The sequence below is a fragment of the Eucyclogobius newberryi genome, unplaced genomic scaffold, assembly GCF_026437365.1.
Source record: "Eucyclogobius newberryi isolate DKJ021-1_F unplaced genomic scaffold, fEucNew1.0.hap1 SCAF_18, whole genome shotgun sequence".
Classification (NCBI taxonomy): Eukaryota; Metazoa; Chordata; class Actinopteri; order Gobiiformes; family Gobiidae; genus Eucyclogobius; species Eucyclogobius newberryi.
The window spans coordinates 3,552,106-3,572,331 of NW_027315812.1; the positions used below are offsets into that span (position 1 = coordinate 3,552,106).

The following is a 20,226-nucleotide window of genomic DNA, read 5'->3' on the forward strand; positions in this document are numbered from 1 at the left end:
CAGGCTTCAACAGTCCAGGGGTCAGAGGCTTCAACAGTCCAGGGGTCAGGCTTCAACAGTCCAGGGGTCAGAGGCTTCAACAGTCCAGGGGTCAGGCTTCAACAGTCCAGGGGTCAGAGGCTTCAACAGTCCAGGGGTCAGAGGCTTCAACAGTCCAGGGGTCAGGCTTCAACAGTCCAGGGGTCAGAGGCTTCAACAGTCCAGGGGTCAGGCTTCAACAGTCCAGGGGTCAGAGGCTTCAACAGTCCAGGGGTCAGGCTTCAACAGTCCAGGGGTCAGAGGCTTCAACAGTCCAGGGGTCAGAGGCTTCAACAGTCCAGGGGTCAGAGGCTTCAACAGTCCAGGGGTCAGGCTTCAACAGTCCAGGGGTCAGAGGCTTCAACAGTCCAGGGGTCAGAGGCTTCAACAGTCCAGGGGTCAGAGGCTTCAACAGTCGAGGGGTCAGAGGCTTCAACAGTCCAGGGGTCAGAGGCTTCAACAGTCCAGGGGTGAGAGGCTTCTACAGTCCAGGGGTCAGAGGTTTCAACAGTCCAGGGGTCAGAGGCTTCAACAGTCCAGGGGTCAGAGGCTTCAACAGTCCAGGGGTCAGAGGCTTCAACAGTCCAGGGGTCAGAGGCTTCAACAGTCCAGGGGTCAGAGGCTTCAACAGTCGAGGGGTCAGAGGCTTCAACAGTCCAGGGGTCAGGCTTCAACAGTCCAGGGGTCAGAGGCTTCAACAGTCCAGGGGTCAGAGGCTTCAACAGTCCAGGGGTCAGAGGCTTCAACAGTCCAGGGGTCAGGCTTCAACAGTCCAGGGGTCAGGCTTCAACAGTCCAGGGGTCAGAGGCTTCAACAGTCCAGGGGTCAGAGGCTTCAACAGTCCAGGGGTCAGGCTTCAACAGTCCAGGGGTCAGAGGCTTCAACAGTGCAGGGGTCAGAGGCTTCAACAGTGCAGGGGTCAGAGGCTTCTACAGTCCAGGGGTCAGGCTTCAACAGTCCAGGGGTCAGAGGCTTCAACAGTCCAGGGGTCAGAGGCTTCAACAGTGCAGGGGTCAGAGGCTTCTACAGTCCAGGGGTCAGGCTTCAACAGTCCAGGGGTCAGAGGCTTCAACAGTCCAGGGGTCAGGCTTCAACAGTCCAGGGGTCAGAGGCTTCAACAGTCCAGGGGTCAGGCTTCAACAGTCCAGGGGTCAGAGGCTTCAACAGTCCAGGGGTCAGAGGCTTCAACAGTCCAGGGGTCAGAGGCTTCAACAGTCCAGGGGTCAGAGGCTTCAACAGTCCAGGGGTCAGAGGCTTCAACAGTCCAGGGGTCAGAGGCTTCAACAGTCCAGGGGTCAGAGGTTTCAACAGTCCAGGGGTCAGGCTTCAACAGTCCAGGGGTCAGAGGCTTCAACAGTCCAGGGGTCAGAGGCTTCAACAGTCCAGGGGTCAGAGGCTTCAACAGTCCAGGGGTCAGGCTTCAATAGTCCAGGGGTCAGACTTCAACAGTCCAGGGGTCAGAGGCTTCAACAGTCCAGGGGTCAGACTTCAACAGTCCAGGGGTCAGAGGCTTCAACAGTCCAGGGGTCAGACTTCAACAGTCCAGGGGTCAGAGGCTTCAACAGTCCAGGGGTCAGAGGCTTCAACAGTCCAGGGGTCAGAGGTTTCAACAGTCCAGGGGTCAGGCTTCAACAGTCCAGGGGTCAGAGGCTTCTACAGTCCAGGGGTCAGGCTTCAACAGTCCAGGGGTCAGGCTTCAAAAGTCCAGGGGTCAGACTTCAACAGTCCAGGGGTCAGAGGCTTCAACAGTCCAGGGGTCAGAGGCTTCAACAGTCCAGGGGTCAGAGGCTTTAACAGTGCAGGGGTCAGAGGCTTCTACAGTCCAGGGGTCAGGCTTCAACAGTCCAGGGGTCAGAGGCTTTAACAGTCCAGGGGTCAGAGGCTTCAACAGTCCAGGGGTCAGAGGTTTCAACAGTCCAGGGGTCAGATGTTTCAACAGTCCAGGGGTCAGAGGCTTCAACAGTCCAGGGGTCAGAGGCTTCAACAGTCCAGGGGTCAGGCTTCAACAGTCCAGGGGTCAGGCTTCAACAGTCCAGGGGTCAGAGGCTTCAACAGTCCAGGGGTCAGAGGCTTCAACAGTCCAGGGGTCAGGCTTCAACAGTCCAGGGGTCAGACTTCAACAGTCCAGGGGTCAGACTTCAACAGTCCAGGGGTCAGAGGCTTCAACAGTCCAGGGGTCAGAGGCTTCAACAGTCCAGGGGTCAGAGGTTTCAACAGTCCAGGGGTCAGATGTTTCAACAGTCCAGGGGTCAGAGGCTTCAACAGTCCAGGGGTCAGAGGCTTCAACAGTCCAGGGGTCAGGCTTCAACAGTCCAGGGGTCAGAGGCTTCAACAGTCCAGGGGTCAGAGGCTTCAACAGTCCAGGGGTCAGGCTTCAACAGTCCAGGGGTCAGACTTCAACAGTCCAGGGGTCAGAGGCTTCAACAGTCCAGGGGTCAGAGGCTTCAACAGTCCAGGGGTCAGAGGCTTCAACAGTCCAGGGGTCAGAGGCTTCAACAGTCCAGGGGTCGCTGTTTATAGTTCATAAAGTTTGATTTCATAAAACGGAAAGAAAATGTAGGATTTTATTGTGGTTTTGGTCGTGATGTTCATAATCGTGAATAATCGTTAAATTGCAGCGTTTATTCTCACGATAAAACCTGAAATCGTGACATTCTAGTGAGAACACGAGTGTAAGTTAGAGGGCCCCCGGGGGCCTGAGGGAACGAGCTTCTATAAAGTACTTTATGATCATTACTGTTCTATTACATCCCTTATGAATCATAAAACACTTATATTTGTTTCAGACAGAAGCAGGAGAAGGACGTTTATGTCACAAATGTACCACAGATAAGATTATGAGCTTTAAGTCTCACAAACTATACAAATATAAAAGCTTAAAGCAATAAACAGAAAGTAAAGCAAAGAAAAGCCACTTCAGGAATAACATATGAAATAAAATGTGTAAATAAAGAGTTCAAACGTGAACTTGACGTTTAGAGTTAATTGTATGAAACGTGTTGTTGTCGGGAGCAGGTGGCTAATGCTAAGCTAGCTCAGAGCGTCGCACTTGGCCGTCCTCCTCCTTCAGCGTTTGAATCACACAAATAAGAGCGTTTCCCGGGTGTTTGCGGATAGTTTCCCGGTCCTAAATGTACCTGGAGCCGGGACACGGCGCTGTCACGGCTTCTGGACGCGTCTTTGATCTAAAAACGCCACTTTTCCTCTTCACGTCGGTGTTTCCGGTGTTTCCGCGTCACGTGTTGTTTTTGTCACGAGGGGAAAGCGATGGTTTATGACAAAATGAGGTCTCACTCTGTGAGACGGGTCAAGACCAAACACTCCTGACCAGGGATACGGGTCACGCTGACGTGGATGAACTAAAATAAATAAATAATAATAATGATAATAATAATAATAATGATTAAATATAGCCGCAAGCGGCAATGATCGGCCCTCGCCGCACAACCGCCACACCGCAAGAGGAGGGGGCGCTAACGCGCCCCAATTGTCCTTTTATTACGCCTACTGCTGAATCTGTGAAGCTGTCACATCTTCTCCCCTTTGTTTTACCATCAAAAAGCTATTTTATTTTGAATTCTTGGCAAAATGTGCGGCTCTGCTGCACAGACACTTTGACTCTTTGAATAAAAATGTGGATAACTTTTGATGGTCCTGAAGATGAGTCTCACCAAATTTCAGGTTAATAGGGCTGACGCCCTGGGAGGAGTTCGTGAACCAGGTCTAAACCAGGACTAAACCAGGACTAAACCAGGTCAAATCAGGACTAAAGCAGGACTAAACCAGGACTAAACCAGGACTAAACCAGGTCCAAACCAGGTCTAAACCAGGACTATACCAGGACTAAACCAGGACTAAACCAGGATTAAACCAGGACTAAACCAGGACTAACAGGTCTAAAGCAGGTCTAAAGCAGGACTAACGCAGGACTAACAGGTCTAAAGCAGGTCTAAAGCAGGATTAAAAGGTCTAACGCAGGACTAACAGGTCTAAAGCAGGTCTAAAGCAGGATTAAAAGGTCTAACGCAGGACTAACAGGTCTAAAGCAGGTAGGGTAACCCTAACCCTTCGGAAGTGGGGAAGTAGAACTCTCTGGTTCATGTTCCAGTGCAGTAGGTGGCGTAGATGCACTGAAATGTTGAGTGCTGCTCGCCGTAAAACAACACGAAGAAGAATCCTGCCTGTGCGCATGCGTGGCCGTACAGAAGCGGAAGCACACAATCTGCTCCACGCTCAATTAAACGCACTGAAAACGCTCCGAAAACGCACTGAAAATGTGGAGATTTCTGCCCAAACTGCTGCTGGTGGTGCTGCTGGCCTTCCCCGCGACGCTGCTGGTCCGAGGTGAGCGTCAAAGCCCGTGAACAGCCGGGTTTGGTCTGGGTTGAGCAGGCGCTGTTAGCTGCTGTTAGCTGCTAGCACAGGCCGCTCCATGAGCCTGCAGCTCTCGTGTGTTCTTTTGACAGAAATACGTTTGTTCAGACGCATTTGAAACATCGCGGACGTGTTATTCAGAATGTCGGTGTGTTGCTAAAGCTCGTTATCCCGATGTCAAGATTAACACATCGCTTCACACGGCTTTAGTCCCGCGGCGTGTTTAGACTGACGTGTCCTTAGCATTAGCCGCTAAGCTAACACCCGCTGCTAACATGATCAATGTTCTGAGGCTGCGACAAACAACAGGTTTATTAAAGATTGTTTCTACTGTACAATGAGACGATTTGAATACATTTTAACCAGATAAACGTGTAATTCTGTGACTCAAACTAAGATAATGTTTATGAATAATGTTGATGGAAAACAGAAACGGTAAAATTCTCGTTTTTGACGTTTTGATTGAATGTCACTGTCTTTGTCATGAAATGGCTTTTGTTTAAGTCAGTTTATTCCAGACAAACATTGACATTAGAGAAATACAACTAGTGTTTTTTAAAGTGGTGTCATTAGTCACAATTAGTCGATTCATTGTTTCCATCTAGGATATTTTATTTGTTCCACAATGGGGAAATTCCAGTGTTGCAACTCAAAGTAGGTACAAAAGTAAACAACAAACAAATAACTTATTTAAAAAAAACACTCTTATAAAAAAGCTCTTATATTCTTAATAAAACGTTGTTTTTTTAAATGGTAAAACTCATGAGTGGACGATATTGAAAGTCTTTGTTTCCCGAGAACAATAACAGCTGATCATTAAACTAAAAACATAATAAACCTGTTGTGCTGCTGCGGTTCTGTTTGTTTTGTTCATCGTGTTAAATCCGTCATTCTGGGCTGAATCGGACAAAACTACAGCGTCTCAAGACAAATACTTCAGTGTAACAGGAGTATTCTTCACGCTGGGGCCACGCCAGCCATAAAACACACTGCATTTAGGCCAAAAAGAAAATGGTGTGTTTCCGGTAACATTGGAAAAAAATCCAGGTCGGATTCTTTTTGATCATTTATTAAAATATTTTAAATTCCTGGCACAGGTTTTGCAGACAGTTTTTTTTTCTCCGAAGTGAGCTTCACATTGAAGTGGCCTTATTGGTGCAGATATTATTATAATTATATTTATTCAGCTATATATTGAATAAAATAAAGCCCCACGTCATCGTCCCTCTAACGAGCCCCACGTCATCGTCCCCGTCATCGTCCCTCTAACAAGCCCCACGTCATCGTCCCCGTCATCGTCCCTCTAACAAGCCCCACGTCATCGTCCCCGTCATCGTCCCTCTAACAAGCCCCACGTCATCGTCCCCGTCATCGTCCCTCTAACAAGCCCCATGTCATCGTCCCCGTCATCGTCCCTCTAACAAGCCCCACGTCATCGTCCCCGTCATCGTCCCTCTAACAAGCCCCACGTCATCGTCCCCGTCATCGTCCCTCTAACAAGCCCCACGTCATCGTCCCCGTCATCGTCCCTCTAACAAGCCCCACGTCATCGTCCCCGTCATCGTCCCTCTAACAAGCCCCACGTCATCGTCCCCGTCATCGTCCCTCTAACAAGCCCCACGTCATCGTCCCCGTCATCGTCCCTCTAACAAGCCCCACGTCATCGTCCCCGTCATCGTCCCTCTAACAAGCCCCACGTCATCGTCCCCGTCATCGTCCCTCTAACAAGCCCCACGTCATCGTCCCCGTCATCGTCCCTCTAACAAGCCCCACGTCATCGTCCCCGTCATCGTCCCTCTAACAAGCCCCACGTCATCGTCCCCGTCATCGTCCCTCTAACAAGCCCCACGTCATCGTCCCCGTCATCGTCCCTCTAACAAGCCCCACGTCATCGTCCCCGTCATCGTCCCTCTAACAAGCCCCACGTCATCGTCCCCGTCATCGTCCCTCTAACAAGCCCCACGTCATCGTCCCCGTCATCGTCCCTCTAACAAGCCCCACGTCATTGTCCCCGTCATCGTCCCTCTAACGAGCCCCACGTCATCGTCCCTCTAACAAGCCCCACGTCATCGTCCCCGTCATCGTCCCTCTAACAAGCCCCACGTCATCGTCCCCGTCATCGTCCCTCTAACAAGCCCCACGTCATCGTCCCCGTCATCGTCCCTCTAACAAGCCCCCCGTCATCGTCCCTCTAACAAGCCCCACGTCATCGTCCCTCTAACGAGCCCCACGTCATTGTCCCCGTCATCGTCCCTCTAACGAGCCCCACGTCATTGTCCCCGTCATCGTCCCTCTAACGAGCCCCACGTCATCGTCCCCGTCATCGTCCCTCTAACGAGCCCCACGTCATTGTCCCCGTCATCGTCCCTCTAACGAGCCCCACGTCATCGTCCCCGTCATCGTCCCTCTAACGAGCCCCACGTCATCGTCCCCGTCATCGTCCCTCTAACGAGCCCCACGTCATCGTCCCCGTCATCGTCCCTCTAACAAGCCCCACGTCATCGTCCCCGTCATCGTCCCTCTAACAAGCCCCACGTCATCGTCCCCGTCATCGTCCCTCTAACAAGCCCCCCGTCATCGTCCCTCTAACAAGCCCCACGTCATCGTCCCTCTAACAAGCCCCACGTCATTGTCCCCGTCATCGTCCCCGTCATCGTCCCTCTAACGAGCCCCACGTCATCGTCCCTCTAACGAGCCCCACGTCATCGTCCCCGTCATCGTCCCTCTAACAAGCCCCACGTCATCGTCCCCGTCATCGTCCCTCTAACGAGCCCCATGTCATTGTCCCCGTCATCGTCCCTCTAACGAGCCCCACGTCATCGTCCCCGTCATCGTCCCTCTAACGAGCCCCACGTCATCGTCCCCGTCATCGTCCCTCTAACGAGCCCCACGTCATCGTCCCCGTCATCGTCCCTCTAACAAGCCCCACGTCATCGTCCCCGTTATCGTCCCTCTAACAAGCCCCACGTCATCGTCCCTCTAACGAGCCCCACGTCATCGTCCCCGTCATCGTCCCTCTAACAAGCCCCACGTCATCGTCCCCGTCATCGTCCCTCTAACAAGCCCCACGTCATCGTCCCTCTAACGAGCCCCACGTCATCGTCCCTCTAACAAGCCCCATGTCATCGTCCCCGTCATCGTCCCTCTAACAAGCCCCATGTCATCGTCCCCGTCATCGTCCCTCTAACGAGCCCCACGTCATCGTCCCCGTCATCGTCCCTCTAACGAGCCCCACGTCATCGTCCCCGTCATCGTCCCTCTAACAAGCCCCACGTCATCGTCCCCGTCATCGTCCCTCTAACGAGCCCCACGTCATCGTCCCTCTAACAAGCCCCACGTCATCGTCCCTCTAACAAGCCCCACGTCATCGTCCCCGTCATCGTCCCTCTAACGAGCCCCACGTCATCGTCCCCGTCATCGTCCCTCTAACAAGCCCCACGTCATCGTCCCCGTCATCGTCCCTCTAACGAGCCCCACGTCATCGTCCCTCTAACAAGCCCCACGTCATCGTCCCCGTCATCGTCCCTCTAACAAGCCCCACGTCATCGTCCCTCTAACAAGCCCCACGTCATCGTCCCCGTCATCGTCCCTCTAACAAGCCCCATGTCATCGTCCCCGTCATCGTCCCTCTAACAAGCCCCACGTCATCGTCCCCGTCATCGTCCCTCTAACGAGCCCCACGTCATCGTCCCCGTCATCGTCCCTCTAACGAGCCCCACGTCATCGTCCCCGTCATCGTCCCTCTAACAAGCCCCACGTCATCGTCCCCGTCATCGTCCCTCTAACAAGCCCCACGTCATCGTCCCTCTAACAAGCCCCACGTCATCGTCCCCGTCATCGTCCCTCTAACAAGCCCCATGTCATCGTCCCCGTCATCGTCCCTCTAACAAGCCCCACGTCATCGTCCCCGTCATCGTCCCTCTAACGAGCCCCACGTCATCGTCCCCGTCATCGTCCCTCTAACGAGCCCCACGTCATCGTCCCCGTCATCGTCCCTCTAACGAGCCCCACGTCATCGTCCCCGTCATCGTCCCTCTAACGAGCCCCACGTCATCGTCCCCGTCATCGTCCCTCTAACGAGCCCCACGTCATCGTCCCCGTCATCGTCCCTCTAACAAGCCCCCCGTCATCGTCCCTCTAACAAGCCCCACGTCATCGTCCCCGTCATCGTCCCTCTAACAAGCCCCATGTCATCGTCCCCGTCATCGTCCCTCTAACAAGCCCCACGTCATCGTCCCCGTCATCGTCCCTCTAACGAGCCCCACGTCATCGTCCCCGTCATCGTCCCTCTAACGAGCCCCACGTCATCGTCCCCGTCATCGTCCCTCTAACAAGCCCCACGTCATCGTCCCCGTCCCTCTAACAAGCCCCACGTCATCGTCCCTCTAACAAGCCCCCCGTCATCGTCCCCGTCATCGTCCCTCTAACGAGCCCCACGTCATCGTCCCCGTCATCGTCCCTCTAACAAGCCCCCCGTCATCGTCCCTCTAACAAGCCCCACGTCATCGTCCCCGTCATCGTCCCTCTAACGAGCCCCACGTCATCGTCCCCGTCATCGTCCCTCTAACAAGCCCCACGTCATCGTCCCTCTAACGAGCCCCACGTCATCGTCCCTCTAACGAGCCCCACGTCATCGTCCCTCTAACGAGCCCCACGTCATCGTCCCTCTAACGAGCCCCACGTCATCGTCCCCGTCATCGTCCCTCTAACAAGCCCCACGTCATCGTCCCCGTCATCGTCCCTCTAACAAGCCCCACGTCATCGTCCCCGTCATCGTCCCTCTAACGAGCCCCACGTCATCGTCCCCGTCATCGTCCCTCTAACGAGCCCCACGTCATCGTCCCCGTCATCGTCCCTCTAACAAGCCCCACGTCATCGTCCCTCTAACGAGCCCCACGTCATCGTCCCTCTAACGAGCCCCACGTCATCGTCCCCGTCATCGTCCCTCTAACGAGCCCCACGTCATCGTCCCTCTAACGAGCCCCACGTCATCGTCCCCGTCATCGTCCCTCTAACAAGCCCCACGTCATCGTCCCTCTAACGAGCCCCACGTCATCGTCCCCGTCATCGTCCCTCTAATGAGCCCCACGTCATCGTCCCTCTTAACGAGTCCAGTCTCCACGCTGACCAGAAAATAAAATAAAAGCATCTCGCACAAACATGGACGCGCCCGTTGGTAAAACAAAATTCATCCAACGTGCGGCAATTTTCCACAGGTGAATGTGAGGATGACGCTGCAAACGTACGGCCAGTAAATATGTGATCAATGTTTAAGGTCGAGTTACTGGAAACGCAATATTTTTTCTTCTTGGCCCTTACTGTGAGATCGGCCCCAAAAAGACCTGTTTTGACACTTAAGTGCTGGTTTCCCTCCCTCAGACCCGCTGGTGTTGGCCCAGGACCTGACCGAGGATGAAGAGGCCGAACCCGTAGACGAAGACGTGGTCGACGACGTGGCGGACGACGTGGCCCCGGACGAGGAAGACGACGAGGCAGAAGTGGAGGACGATGAAAACGCAGAGCTGGTGAGAGTCGGTTTCACTGATCGGGGTCAAAAAGTGCCGGACGTTCTTAGTCGTTTGTTCGTTCTCTCCTTCTTGCTCCTTCTTGCTCAGTCACGTGACTCGTTTTGTTTTTCAGGTGGAGGACAAAGAGGAGGAGGAGGAGGCTCTGGTGGGAGAGATGAAGGCCTCGCCCAACGCAGACACCACCATCCTCTTTGTCAAAGGAGAAGGGACTGGCTCTCAGGGTACGGGCCGCTTTGTTCTTCACCTTCCGCACATTCTGGGTCATTCTGCGCTCGTTGCCGTGGCGCCCGCTCCGGAGGAGAACTTCCCGTGCCCTTTTATTTTCTCTCGCTCTCTTTTTGTCACTCAGATTTTCCCGCCAACGAGATAGTGAAGTTCCTGCTCGGCTTCACCAACAAAGGGACCGAGAACTTCATCGTGGAGTCTCTGGACGCGTCGTTCCGCTATCCTCAGGTACGACGGCCCGCTTTAACCCTGTGGCCCGCTTTAACCCTGTGGCCCGCTTTAACCCTGTGGCCCGCTTTAACCCTGTGGCCCGCTTTAACCCTGTGGCCCGCTTTAACCCTGTGGCCCGCTTTAGCTCTCTGCTCCTGTGGCCCGCTTTAGCTCTCTGCTCCTGTGGCCCGCTTTAGCTCTCTGCTCCTGTGGCCCGCTTTAGCTCTCTGCTCCTGTGGCCCGCTTTAGCTCTCTGCTCCTGTGGCCCGCTTTAGCTCTCTGCTCCTGTGGCCCGCTTTAGCTCTCTGCTCCTGTGGCCCGCTTTAGCTCTCTGCTCCTGTGGCCCGCTTTAGCTCTCTGCTCCTGTGGCCCGCTTTAGCTCTCTGCTCCTGTGGCCCGCTTTAGCTCTCTGCTCCTGTGGCCCGCTTTAGCTCTCTGCTCCTGTGGCCCGCTTTAGCTCTCTGCTCCTGTGGCCCGCTTTAGCTCTCTGCTCCTGTGGCCCGCTTTAACCCTCTGCTCCAGTGGCCCGCTTTAACCCTCTGCTCCTGTGGCCCGCTTTAACCCTCTCCTCCTGTGGCCCGCTTTAACCCTCTCCTCCTGTGGCCCGCTTTAACCCTCTCCTCCTGTGGCCCGTTTTAACCCTCTCCTTCTGTGGCCCGCTTTAACCCTCTCTTCTGGCCCACGTTTCAGGATTACCAGTTCTTCATCCAGAACTTCACGGCGCTGCAGCTGGGCACGCTGGTCCCGCCCAGTCGCCAGGCCACGTTCGAGTACTCGTTCATCCCCGCGGAGCCCATGGGGGGGCGCCCTTTTGGACTGGTGGTCAACCTCAACTACAAAGACGCCAACGTGAGAAGAAGCAGCAGCTTTTAGAAGAAGCTGCAGTGACATAGTTTCAGTGTTTGTACTTTTAGAAGAAGCTGCAGTGACATAGTTTCAGTGTTTGTACTTTTAGAAGAAGCTGCAGTGACATAGTTTCAGTGTTTGTACTTTTAGAAGAAGCTGCAGTGACATAGTTTCAGTGTTTGTACTTTTAGAAGAAGCTGCAGTGACATAGTTTCAGTGTTTGTACTTTTAGAAGAAGCTGCAGTGACATAGTTTCAGTGTTTGTACTTTTAGAAGAAGCTGCAGTGACATAGTTTCAGTGTTTGTACTTTTAGAAGAAGCTGCAGTGACATAGTTTCAGTGTTTGTACTTTTAGAAGAAGCTGCAGTGACATAGTTTCAGTGTTTGTACTTTTAGAAGAAGCTGCAGTGACATAGTTTCAGTGTTTGTACTTTTAGAAGAAGCTGCAGTGACATAGTTTCAGTGTTTGTACTTTTAGAAGAAGCTGCAGTGACATAGTTTCAGTGTTTGTACTTTTAGAAGAAGCTGCAGTGACATAGTTTCAGTGTTTGTACTTTTAGAAGAAGCTGCAGTGACATAGTTTCAGTGTTTGTACTTTTAGAAGAAGCTGCAGTGACATAGTTTCAGTGTTTGTACTTTTAGAAGAAGCTGCAGTGACATAGTTTCAGTGTTTGTACTTTTAGAAGAAGCTGCAGTGACATAGTTTCAGTGTTTGTACTTTTAGAAGAAGCTGCAGTGACATAGTTTCAGTGTTTGTACTTTTAGAAGAAGCTGCAGTGACATAGTTTCAGTGTTTGTACTTTTAGAAGAAGCTGCAGTGACATAGTTTCAGTGTTTGTACTTTTAGAAGAAGCTGCAGTGACATAGTTTCAGTGTTTGTACTTTTAGAAGAAGCTGCAGTGACATAGTTTCAGTGTTTGTACTTTTATGTTGCGTGTTTCAGGGGAACGTGTTCCAGGACGCCGTGTTTAACCAAACCGTGACCATCACCGAGAGAGAGGATGGACTCGACGGAGAAACGTGAGACTCTTTCAAATGAGTTTTTGTCCTTTTAGATTGAAAACGTTTTATTGGTTTCATTTGAGGTGAAACACGTAACACCTCGTGACGGCTGAGCTGTGGTGAATGTTTGTTTGTCCAGGATCTTCATGTACGTGTTTCTGTCCGGTTTGGGTTTGTTGGTGGTCGTCGGTCTGCATCAGCTGCTCGAGTCCAGAAAGGTACAAACACGCGCCGGGGTCTCACAACACATGACGGGGTCTCACAACACATGACGGGGTCTCACAACACATGACGGGGTCTCACAACACATGACGGGGTCTCACAACACATGACGGGGTCTCACAACACATGACGGGGTCTCACAACACATGACGGGGTCTCACAACACATGCCGGGGTCTCACAACACATGCCGGGGTCTCACAACACATGACGGGGTCTCACAACACATGACGGGGTCTCACAACACATGACGGGGTCTCACAACACATGCCGGGGTCTCACAACACATGCCGGGGTCTCACAACACATGACGGGGTCTCACAACACATGACGGGGTCTCACAACACATGACGGGGTCTCACAACACATGACGGGGTCTCACAACACATGACGGGGTCTCACAACACATGACGGGGTCTCACAACACATGACGGGGTCTCACAACACATGACGGGGTCTCACAACACATGACGGGGTCTCACAACACATGACGGGGTCTCACAACACGCGCCGGGGTCTCACAACACGCGCCGGGGTCTCACAACACGCGACGGGGTCTCACGCCATGTGCCGTAAAGGACAAATTATGATGAGTCCTTTTGATATAACGATGATGTAAGAGTTTTCTTCTTCTTCTCTTTGGCTCAGCGGCGGCGTCCGGCTCCGAAAGTGGAAATGGGAACTTCGAGCCACAACGACGTGGACCTGAGCTGGATCCCACAGGAAACGCTCAACCAGATCAGTGAGTGTCCGCCCCCCAGCGTCGCCCTGTCCCGTGTCCGCCCCCTAGCGTCGCCCTGTCCCGTGTCCGCCCCCTAGCGTCGCCCTGTCCCGTGTCCGCCCCCTAGCGTCGCCCCGTCCCGTGTCCGCCCCCTAGCGTCGCCCCGTCCCGTGTCCGCCCCCTAGCGTCGTCCCGTGTCCGCCCCCTAGCGTCGCCCCGTCCCGTGTCCGCCCCCTAGCGTCGCCCCGTCCCGTGTCCGCCCCCTAGCGTCGCCCCGTCCCGTGTGCACCCCCAGCGTGGCGGAGTAGTTAGCGCTCTTCCCTCACAGCGACTCTGGCTTTTACAAAGGCGCCACGCCCTTTTGTATCGTTTAGTTCTCCTTCCTTTTCTTTGGTGTCTCGTGTTTTAAAACTTAACACCTGAAAACGACGCATAACTTTCTTTTTTAGGGCGTTCCCTCATCAGGATTAGTGCTAGCGCTCCATCTACTGGCAGCAGAGGGCATTACCATGGGGAAATAAACAAAAGCTAGCTTGCCCCGACGTGCTAGTGATGGTTTATGGAGTGAAAAGAGACACGACAGCGGCTTGTGACGAGCAGCAGTTGGAACAGGGGGAGAAAAAGGACATTTGAACCCCGATAGACTCTAATGTGCTGAAAGTGTTTCTCCCTCGTGTCCGTGTTTGACCCGAGCTCGTTCTTCTCCCGTGTTTCTCTCACTCTTTTCTCTTCTGTTTTTCCTTCCGCTGCCGTTGTGTCCACAGTGCAGAGCCGCAGAGGTGAGCGTCTCTTTACTTTCACTTTGGAAACGAAACCGTCCGACAAAACCACTGCGCAAACGCGGGAGTCCAGCGGTGGAGCTAGCGACGCGCGTTAGCAACAGCCGTTTCCTGTTTATCGCTTTGTCGAGAGCCACAATCTGATATTTCCAGATCATAATGCGTCTAACGTTAGCATTAGCATGACATAAAGAGAGGTTCAAACGCAGCGTAGAGGCTTTGAGAGAAGTCAAAGAAATGAGGCAAAACTTCCTGTGCACGCTCGCTTTAGCCACGCCCCTCACACACGCTCGCTTTAGCCACGCCCCTCACACACGCTCGCTTTAGCCACGCCCCTCACACACGCTCGCTTTAGCCACGCCCCTCACACACGCTCGCTTTAGCCACGCCCCTCACACACGCTCGCTTTAGCCACGCCCCTCACACACGCTCGCTTTAGCCACGCCCCTCACACACGCTCGCTTTAGCCACGCCCCTCACACACGCTCGCTTTAGCCACGCCCCTCACACACGCTCGTTTTAGCCACGCCCCTCACACACGCTCGCTTTAGCCACGCCCCTCACACACGCTCGCTTTAGCCACGCCCCTCACACACGCTCGCTTTAGCCACGCCCCTCACACACGCTCGCTTTAGCCACGCCCCTCACACGCGCACTAGCTTTAGCCACGCCCCTCACACGCGCACTAGCTTTAGCCACGCCCCTCACACACGCTCGCTTTAGCCACGCCCCTCACACACGCTCGCTTTAGCCACGCCCCTCACACGCGCACTAGCTTTAGCCACGCCCCTCACACGCGCACTAGCTTTAGCCACGCCCCTCACACGCGCACTAGCTTTAGCCACGCCCCTCACACGCGCACTAGCTTTAGCCACGCCCCTCGCGCACTAGCTTTAGCCACGCCCCTCACGCACTAGCTTTAGCCACGCCCCTCACGCACTAGCTTTAGCCACGCCCCTCACGCACTAGCTTTAGCCACGCCCCTCACGCACTAGCTTCACACACTCGCTTTAGCCACGCCCCTCACACACGCTCGCTTTAGCCACGCCCCTCACACACGCTCGCTTTAGCCACGCCCCTCACACACGCTCGCTTTAGCCACGCCCCACACGCACTAGCTTTAGCCACGCCCCACACGCACTAGCTTTAGCCACGCACTAGCTTTAGCCACTCCCCTCACGCACTAGCTTTAGCCACGCCCCTCACGCACTAGCTTTAGCCACGCCCCTCACACACGCTTGCTTTAGCCACGCCCCTCACGCACTAGCTTTAGCCACGCCCCTCACGCACTAGCTTTAGCCACGCCCCTCACGCACAAGCTTTAGCCACGCCCCTCACACACTAGCTTCACACACTAGCTTTAGCCACGCCCCTCACACACTAGCTTTAGCCACGCCCCTCACATGCCCCTGAACCAGGTAATCAATATATTAAATTTATATTTATCATAGTTTATATTTTAAATGTATATTCAAGCTTCACTCTAAATAAATGTGAAGTTATTTTATTTGGCTGATTATTGGATTAGCATGACTTCATAAAGCTGTGAATAAAAGCGACACAGGAAGTGACGGCAGCCATGTTGTGGGCGTGTCCAGCCGCTTCCTTCCACTTCCTGTTGACTGTCTGACCGTCTCTTGGCGAAACCAACCGTTTCTCTCCGTTTCTCTCCGTTTCTTTCAGACAAAGCGTCTCCGAGGAGATCGCCGCGGAAACGGAACCAGAAGCGCTCGGCCGGCTCGGACGAGTGACTCCGCCCCCTCCCCCCCTCCGTCGCCGCGGGAACCTGAGCGCTCCTCCCGAACTGTGGCGCGGTGTCTTTGTTTCTCTGGACCGCCGCGAGACGTGGACGACACCGACGGACTCTTTGTGATCAGAACGTCTTTGTGATCAGAACGTCTTTGTGATCAAGAACGTCTTTGTGATCAAGAACGTCTTTGTGATCAAGAACGTCTTTGTGATCAGAACGTCTTTGTGATCAGAACGTCTTTGTGATCAGAACGGCTTTGTGATCAGAACGTCTTTGTGATCAAGAACGTCTTTGTGATCAAGAACGTCTTTGTGATCAGAACGTCTTTGTGATCAGAACGGCTTTGTGATCAGAACGTCTTTGTGATCAAGAACGTCTTTGTGATCAAGAACGTCTTTGTGATCAAGAACGTCTTTGTGATCAGAACGGCTTTGTGATCAGAACGTCTTTGTGATCAGAACGGCTTTGTGATCAGAACGTCTTTGTGATCAAGAACGTCTTTGTGATCAGAACGTCTTTGTGATCAGAACGTCTTTGTGATCAGAACGTCTTTGTGATCAGAACGTCTTTGTGATCAGAACGTCTTTGTGATCAAGAACGTCTTTGTGATCAGAACGTCTTTGTGATCAGAACGTCTTTGTGATCAGAACGTCTTTGTGATCAGAACGGCTTTGTGATCAAGAACGTCTTTGTGATCAAGAACGTCTTTGTGATCAAGAACGTCTTTGTGATCAAAATGCAGTAAAAACGTGGCTAATTTTCAACTAATTTAGCAGGAAAACGATGAATAAAATCTTTTTTCACGGGTGTTAATGTGATGTGTAAAGTTTTGTTGCGTCGTCGACACTTTTGTGATTTATTTAGTGCAGCTCGACAAAACGTCATTCGGTTTGCGGTGGTGGACAAATCGCTTTAGAACATTGTGGCGTCTATGTTTTTGTACAAATGTGGGCGGGGCGGACGCTAAACGTGAACTCTCGGTGAAACGGCGTCGCGCGGCAGGACTTTTAAACGTTTGATTTTTGCGTCTTTGAATCGTTTTGTTACAAGCGCGGTTTCTACACTGGTTTGGTTTTGCTTTTTGTAAATCTGTTCGGTAACGTCCGAAGCACTGGTGTAAATACGGCCGACGGGAAAACGGACAACAAAAAAGCTTAATTTATTCAAATCGACCACTAGGAGGCGGCATTTTTCCGGAGTAACTCGCACTGAACACTCGGAAGCTGCCGCGTCTGTATAAAGTTTGGTTAAAGTTTCATGATTTAGTTTCCTTCCGCTGTGAATCTGCTCCTGATGCTAATGTTGCTAACGGCTGCGCGGAGCTAACGGCTGCGCGGAGCTAACGGCTGCGCGGAGCTAACGGCTGCGCGGAGCTAACGGCTGCGCGGAGCTAACGGCTGCGCGGAGCTAACGGCTGCGCGGAGCTAACGGCTGCGCGGAGCTAACGGCAACGGAAGCAGAAATTCAGCTTTTTAAACATTGATTTTATAACTTACAATTGTGATAACACTGTCCGAGTTGATAAATAAACTTGATTTGATCCACGTTTTGGTTGTTTTGTGCACTTCCTGTTTTGTTTTATTTGATTACTGTACGTGAAGCGTGATCTACTCTTTTCTCGCTAAAATGGAGGCTTACGGACGGTGTGTCGCTGGCCGCACGTTAAAACCTTTTCTAAAAACAAACGCTGCATAAAAGCAGGTGTTTTTGTCTGCGGGCTAAAGGCTAACGGCAATGAACTTTTCTGCATTCTTTCTGTATACATACATACTAACATACATACTATAATGCATACATACTATAATGCATACATTATATAATACATACTATAATACATACATACTATAATGCATACTATAATGCATACATACTATAATACATACATACTATAATACATAATACTATAATGCATACATTATATAATACATACTATAATACATACATACTATAATGCATAATACTATAATACATACATACTATAATGCATACATACTATAATGCATACATACTATAATACATAATACTATAATGCATACATACTATAATACATACATACATACTATAATACATAATACTATAATGCATAACATACATTATATAATACATACATACATTATATAATACATACTTACTATAATACATAATACTATAATGCATACATACTATAATGCATACTATAATGCATACATACTATAATACATACATACTATAATACATACATTATATAATACATACATACTATAATACATAATACTATAATACATAATACTATAATACATACATACTATAATACATACATACTATAATGCATACTATAATGCATACATACTATAATACATACATACTATAATACATAATACTATAATGCATACATTATATAATACATACATACTATAATGCATAATACTATAATACATACATACTATAATACATACATACTATAATACATAATACTATAATACATAATACTATAATACATACATACTATAATACATACTATAATACATACATACTATAATACATACATACTATAATACATAATACTATAATACATAATACTATAATACATACATACTATAATACATACATACTATAATGCATACTATAATGCATACATACTATAATACATACATACTATAATACATAATACTATAATGCATACATTATATAATACATACATACTATAATGCATAATACTATAATACATACATACTATAATACATACATACTATAATACATAATACTATAATACATAATACTATAATACATACATACTATAATGCATACATTATATAATACATACATACTATAATGCATAATACTATAATACATACATACTATAATACATACATACTATAATACATAATACTATAATACATAATACTATAATACATACATACTATAATGCATACTATAATACATACATACTATAATACATACATACTATAATACATAATACTATAATACATAATACTATAATACATACATACTATAATACATACATACTATAATGCATACTATAATGCATACATACTATAATACATACATACTATAATACATAATACTATAATGCATACATTATATAATACATACATACTATAATGCATAATACTATAATACATACATACTATAATACATACATACTATAATACATAATACTATAATACATAATACTATAATACATACATACTATAATGCATACATTATATAATACATACATACTATAATGCATAATACTATAATACATACATACTATAATACATACATACTATAATACATAATACTATAATACATAATACTATAATACATACATACAATAATGCATAATACTATAATACATACATTATATAATACATACATACTATAATACATACACACTATAATACATACATTATATAATACATACATACTATAATGCATACATACTATAATGCATACATACTATAATGCATACATACATTATATAATACATACTTACTATAATACATAATACTATAATGCATAATACTATAATACATACATACTATAATGCATACTATAATGCATACATACTATAATACATACATACTATAATACATACATTATATAATACATACATACTATAATGCATAATACTATAATACATACATACTATAATACATACATACTATAATACATACATTATATAATACATACATACTATAATGCATAATACTATAATGCATACATACTATAATACATACATACTATAATGCATACATACTATAATACATACATACTATAATGCATAATACAAATCAAATCAATTTATTTTTGTAAGGCCCAAAATCACAACAACAGTTGCCTCTGAGGGCCACAGGGAGAAATGAATCAACAATGTCTGTGGTGGCGAGGGACGATGTCCCAGGGTCCTCTGTCCTTAGACTCTCCTACTATATAACACATACATACTATAATACATACATACTATAATACATACATACTATAATGCATACATACTATAATGCATACATACTATAATGCATACATACTATAATACATACATTATATAATACATACATACTATAATACATACATACTATAATACATACATTATATAATACATACATACTATAATGCATACATACTATAATGCATACATACTAACATACATACATACATACTATAATGCATACTATAATATATAATACTATAATGCATACATACTATAATACATACATACAATAATGCATAATACTATAATACATACATTATATAATACATACATACTATAATGCATACATACTATACAGTAATACATACATACTATAATACATACATTATATAATACATACATACTATAATACATGCATTATATAATACATACATACTATAATACATACATACTATAATACATACATTATATAATACATATATACTATAATACATACATACTATAATACATACATTATATAATACATATATACTATAATACATACATACTATAATACATACTATAATATTCTTCTTCCCCCCTCCCTCCCCTGGGCAGCTCGGACCACAACCTTGTACATCTGAGGCCTGTGTATGAACC

The 20,226-nt window shown here is 48.5% G+C and overlaps 2 protein-coding genes across 2 annotated transcripts in view; one reads left to right on the forward strand and one right to left on the reverse strand.

Annotated features, from left to right (window-relative positions):
- nub1 (negative regulator of ubiquitin-like proteins 1) overlaps window positions 1–3,227 on the reverse strand; it is a 36,641-nt gene extending 33,414 nt beyond the window's left edge. Inside the window, exon 1 of the mRNA XM_072450387.1 lies at window positions 3,156–3,227. The gene's annotated coding sequence lies outside the window, so the exon portion shown is untranslated. The remainder of the gene's footprint in view (window positions 1–3,155) is intronic.
- A 965-nt stretch (window positions 3,228–4,192) lies between these two features.
- Window positions 4,193–17,219, forward strand: ssr1 (signal sequence receptor, alpha). Its single transcript, XM_072450389.1, has 9 exons — window positions 4,193–4,362; window positions 9,772–9,917; window positions 10,033–10,141; window positions 10,270–10,373; window positions 11,046–11,204; window positions 12,145–12,221; window positions 12,343–12,421; window positions 13,073–13,166; window positions 15,608–17,219. The coding sequence occupies exons 1-9, from the start codon at window positions 4,293–4,295 to the stop codon at window positions 15,673–15,675; spliced, it is 906 nt and encodes a 301-aa protein (XP_072306490.1). The 5' UTR covers window positions 4,193–4,292; the 3' UTR covers window positions 15,676–17,219.
- The last annotated feature ends 3,007 nt before the right edge of the window (window positions 17,220–20,226 follow it).

Excerpts from the sequence above, each read along its gene's own strand:
- ssr1 (XM_072450389.1), top strand. The coding sequence starts at position 4,293 with ATGTGGAGATTTCTGCCCAAACTGCTGCTGGTGGTGCTGCTGGCCTTC. Across the intron at positions 4,363-9,771 it reads CGCGACGCTGCTGGTCCGAG|ACCCGCTGGTGTTGGCCCAG; the intron begins GTGAGCGTCAAA and ends TCCCTCCCTCAG. Across the intron at positions 12,222-12,342 it reads GATGGACTCGACGGAGAAAC|GATCTTCATGTACGTGTTTC; the intron begins GTGAGACTCTTT and ends TTGTTTGTCCAG.